Source organism: Malurus melanocephalus, unplaced genomic scaffold, assembly GCF_030028575.1.
Source record: "Malurus melanocephalus ecotype Western Australia unplaced genomic scaffold, MMel_1.1 scaffold_293, whole genome shotgun sequence".
NCBI lineage: Eukaryota > Metazoa > Chordata > Aves > Passeriformes > Maluridae > Malurus > Malurus melanocephalus.
In genome coordinates, this window is record NW_026623525.1 from 469,844 (window position 1) to 473,913 (window position 4,070).

Consider the following 4,070-nt stretch of genomic DNA (forward strand, 5'->3'; position numbering starts at 1 on the left):
CCTGGTCTCTTTACCTGGGAGGTTCTGGTTCAGGGGTGCTGGCTGAGCCATCTTCTCCCCAGAATGCTGCTGACACAGGGACCATCAACCTGCAAAAACAATGAGGCCACATCCAGCCAAACCCTGTGACGCCAGGGCTGGCTCCCCAGCTCAGCCCCCTGCCTGGGGAGAGCTCTGTGGCTGCCCCTGCYCTCTGCCAGGTCCCCTGGCTTCCCCTAGCCCAGGGCTGACACTGGAGCCGGCGGCCGGGCGAGCACGGTGCTCCCTGCAGGGCTGGGACTGTTTGTACATTTAAGGAATGCTCTGCAGCTCGGCTGGGATGGCCGTGCTGCCAGCTCTGAGGGTCATGAGCTGGAGTGTGGCCACACAGTGGGAGCAGGCCAGGAAAAAAAAGAGGCTGAAACCTGTATAGGTTTAAACCTGTACGGGCAATATGCAGCACCAAGTTTGCTTTGGATAAAGGGAACTGGTGCTTTGGCAAAGCCACGTGACTGCAGGGAGCTGCCAGCACCCATCAGTGCTGGGTATGACATCCATTCTCACCGCCCAGGGGGCCTCAGGGGTGTCCTGAGGGGCCGATGAGTGGGAATAAACTGCTTTTCCCTGTCAATAACATGGGATAAGGCAGAGGGGAATGAAATGGGAGCCTGTTTTTCCCAGGAGTCAGGCATGGACACGCTGGAGGAGAGCTGACAGGATACAGCTGTGGTCCAGAGGTGCCACCAGCTGTGAGCATTGAGCTGGGACCTGCTGCAACATCTGGCAGCATCTGGGTGTGAAGTGCTCCTGGCAGGAGCAGGGTGGGACAACAGCTCCTTGGGAGCACCCACAGTGGCTGCACATGGCATCAGGGTCCCTGGGCAGTGAGGACACGGTGGCCCTGCCCATGGGGCGCAAGTGGCCATGGGGCCCAGCTGTTGGTGGGCAAAGCATTTGGCACTGGGCTATTTTCAGAAGAAAGCAGGGGAGGAGGAATGCTGCAGAGGAATGGCAGCTTGGGCACAGCCCTCAGGGAAGCTGAGGCTGAGTGCTGCCCCGGAAACGGCGCAGGAYCTGGCCTTGGCTGCACAGAAACACCCACATCCACCCCCAGAACCCTGCCCCTCTCATCTGCTGCTCACGCTGATGCTGCAGCCACTCTCCAGCCGTGGTGCTGTGGCCACCAGCCCTGGGCTTGCCCTGGTCCCGTGGAGCCAGCRCAGCAGCTGTGGYAGTGCCAGGCCAGGCTCAGACTGGGCACTGTGGTGACCTCCCACCCCCAGCCCAGTGCACGGGGCCGGGGCTGAGTCCAGCTGGGCAGAGATAAAACACTTCCCACCGGTCACCAGGATGGACTCTGGGGGTCTCCCACTCCTCTGCCAACCCATCCGCAGCCGRTGCACATCACAACTTCCACCTCCCTCAGGATCATCCCAGCTTTAAGCTGGCACCCCTTCCACTCCCCTGGGAACATCCCAGCTCCATCCTGGGATCCCCCATTCCCGTTCTGCTGCTTTTGTGCCCAAGAGGGTACACACATCCCCCACCCTAACCAATCACTCCCACTCCGGGCAGTGCTCGGTGTCCTCTTCCACATGGCCCTTGCTGCAGGTAATTAACCAGTGCTGGGGCCAGGAAAAAACTTCCCACTGGGCCCCAMGCACGCTGTAAATCAAAAGAAACGAAGAGAGAGCAACAGGAGCCAGAGCCAGCGGGTGTGTTTCCTCAGGGGGAAGTGGCCGGCAGCTCCCTTCCGCTGCCCGGCCGGGTATTGTCCTGCCTGGGGACAGGAAAAGCCTCCTCTGCTGAGGCCTGGATGCCTCTCACACYGCTCCAGCAGCAAAGGTGCCCTTTGCACCAGCACTACACTGGTGTCCCCTCCACTGAGCCGGGGACAAGCTGCTCCTCACCTGCCACCTCCTATGGCCCCTTCAGCCGATGTCAGCAGCTCCCTCCCCAGTGTGGGTAAATCCTCCCACTGCTCCTGGCCCCCATTTYGTTTGGTCTGACAGGATGGGCTGGACCCAGGGCAGGAGTTTGACTTCACCCAGCTCCAAAAAAGGTGATGGGACCAGCTCCCAGCCACGTCCAAATAGCCCCAGGGACCCCACGATGTTCAAACCCTCCTGGAGGGCCTGCGAGGAGTAAACTGTCCCTGGGCTGGGGAAGAGTCGTGGGGCTGGATTGGAGTAGTGGGGGCAGACCAGCAGTCTGACCTAGCTGGACTTGCCACCACCATGGCACCACAAAGAGCAGCCATTCTCCACCTGCGCTGAGTCTCAGCAGGGTCCATTGTACCAACCACTTTGGTGCCAAAGGGTGATTTTCAGCAGCTTCAAGTGCTCCTTTGGTCTCTGAAGGGGCTGGACACACAAACCCCCTATGTGATCCCAGCTCCCTCTGGATGCAATGAAAGTATTGTTTCCAGCTCTGATGTCTTGACAGAAAAGCAGGATGGTAAAAACAGTGTGCTGGTGGAGAGGCTTGGCAGTGAGAGAGAGGAAGAGGAAAAGAGGGAGATGTGCAGGGACCCAACCACCCTGGTGGAGGCAGGGCTGTGCTTTGCCCTGGGCTCACACCTGTATCTTCCCCTCTTGCTGTTCCAATGCCAACATGGGAAACTTGGGCCCAAAACTGGAGCTGCTGCACTCAATTACACAAAAAAGTCATGTCAGGGATGGGGAAGGCTGAGCACCTTGGCACAACCCGGGCACTACCCGCTCCTCATGGCCCAGCCCCAAGTGCAGGCAGTCTGCTGAGACCCCTGATCTCATGGTCCAAGGGGCGATTTCCCCTTGGGGTTCCCAAGCTCYTGGACTGGCAGAGGAGAGGTCTGGGGGAGCTGTTCTTGAAGCTCAACACATTTGGGCCCTTTCCCTCCCCAGGGGCAGTTACAGCAGCCCTCAACCACGTGCTGCAGTGCAGCCCGAGCCGCTCCACCGGCGGGGCTGTGACTGGACACAGGGAGGGCTCTCCCCGGCTCTCCTCCTGAGCCAAAATACTGAGGTCATGAGGAATGTGAGAAGAACAGAGTCCAGAGCAGCCTTGGCCAGCGCAACTTGATTTATCTCAGCCAGGCACGCTTCCCTCGTACTCTGCGCAGGCGATAAGCCCCGAAGCCTGGAACTGAGRCTGTTCCAAAGTTAAAGGGAAACCACTGAGCAAGCACACGGCTTCCTCCACTGCCAGCAGCCTGCCGGGATTCGGGCTCCTCGCACACAGCCAGCTGTCACATGTGCCTGTCACCTGCAGTGTCACCTGCCTGTCACCTGTCACACCTGCACTGTGGCTGGGTGCAGCAGGAGGTGTCCAGGGCTCACAACACCTTGCTGTCCCTGTCCCCTGCTGCAGGGGATGTGTGCGAGGGCCTGTGTCTATTTGCCCAGGCCACCTTGGCCATGCTGTCTKTGCTGGAGCTGCTCCTGGAGGAGCTGGATCCAGGTGGGTGAGTGCACAATGCTGACCCAGAGACAGAAAGGGAAATGCTTYGTTCATCTCAACAGCCTAATTTCAGGGTTGGACTGTTATTTCTGGAGTTGTTGTCATCGATGGTCTGGCTGGCTGGGAGGCCAAAGGGGCTGCACCCACTCCAGCCCCTCAGGGACCTCCCTGAGCTCACACAGACCTGGACAACAGGCGTAGAGTCCACACATAGTGACCCACATGGGCATCAGCTCCACCTGCCCCATCACATCTACAGCACTACAGGGTGTGACAGCTTAACTAGAGAACAGCAACCCTTTTCCTCACATCCTTACCACAGTTGCCCACAGCACCTTCCACCAGCACTTCCCGATTCCCTTGGGATCAGCAGCGATGGYCTGGGCTCCTCTTGCTGTGAGGAAGGGCCTGGAAATGAAATGTTTAAATTTACACTGGGGGTGCCCAGGTGCACACAGCATTGTGCACAGCCCATGTGGGTGAGGCCCACATATGGTGGGCTCTCCATGTGCACACAGGAGCCCCCCAAACCCCGCAGCACCCCTGGGCCCTTCAGCACCCCAAAGGGGCCCAGCACCCGGGGAACCCACAGCACCCCCAGACCCAACAGGTCCCCAGGATCGCAAGGAGTCCCCAGGAAAGCCCAGCCC

At 59.5% G+C, this 4,070-nt stretch overlaps 1 protein-coding gene across 3 annotated transcripts in view; it reads right to left on the reverse strand.

Annotated features, from left to right (window-relative positions):
• KANK3 (KN motif and ankyrin repeat domains 3) overlaps positions 1–4,070 on the reverse strand; it is a 12,576-nt gene that overhangs the window by 6,921 nt on the left and 1,585 nt on the right. For 2 of the 3 annotated variants that reach the window (XM_057376861.1, XM_057376859.1), the window contains exons 2-3: positions 3,738–3,828; positions 15–89 (exon numbers count right to left, since the gene is read on the reverse strand). In XM_057376861.1, coding sequence (XP_057232844.1) covers positions 15–51 — 37 coding nt within the window. In that variant the 5' untranslated portion in view covers positions 52–89; positions 3,738–3,828. The remainder of the gene's footprint in view (positions 1–14; positions 90–3,737; positions 3,829–4,070) is intronic. The other variant, XM_057376860.1, reaches the window with a different exon arrangement.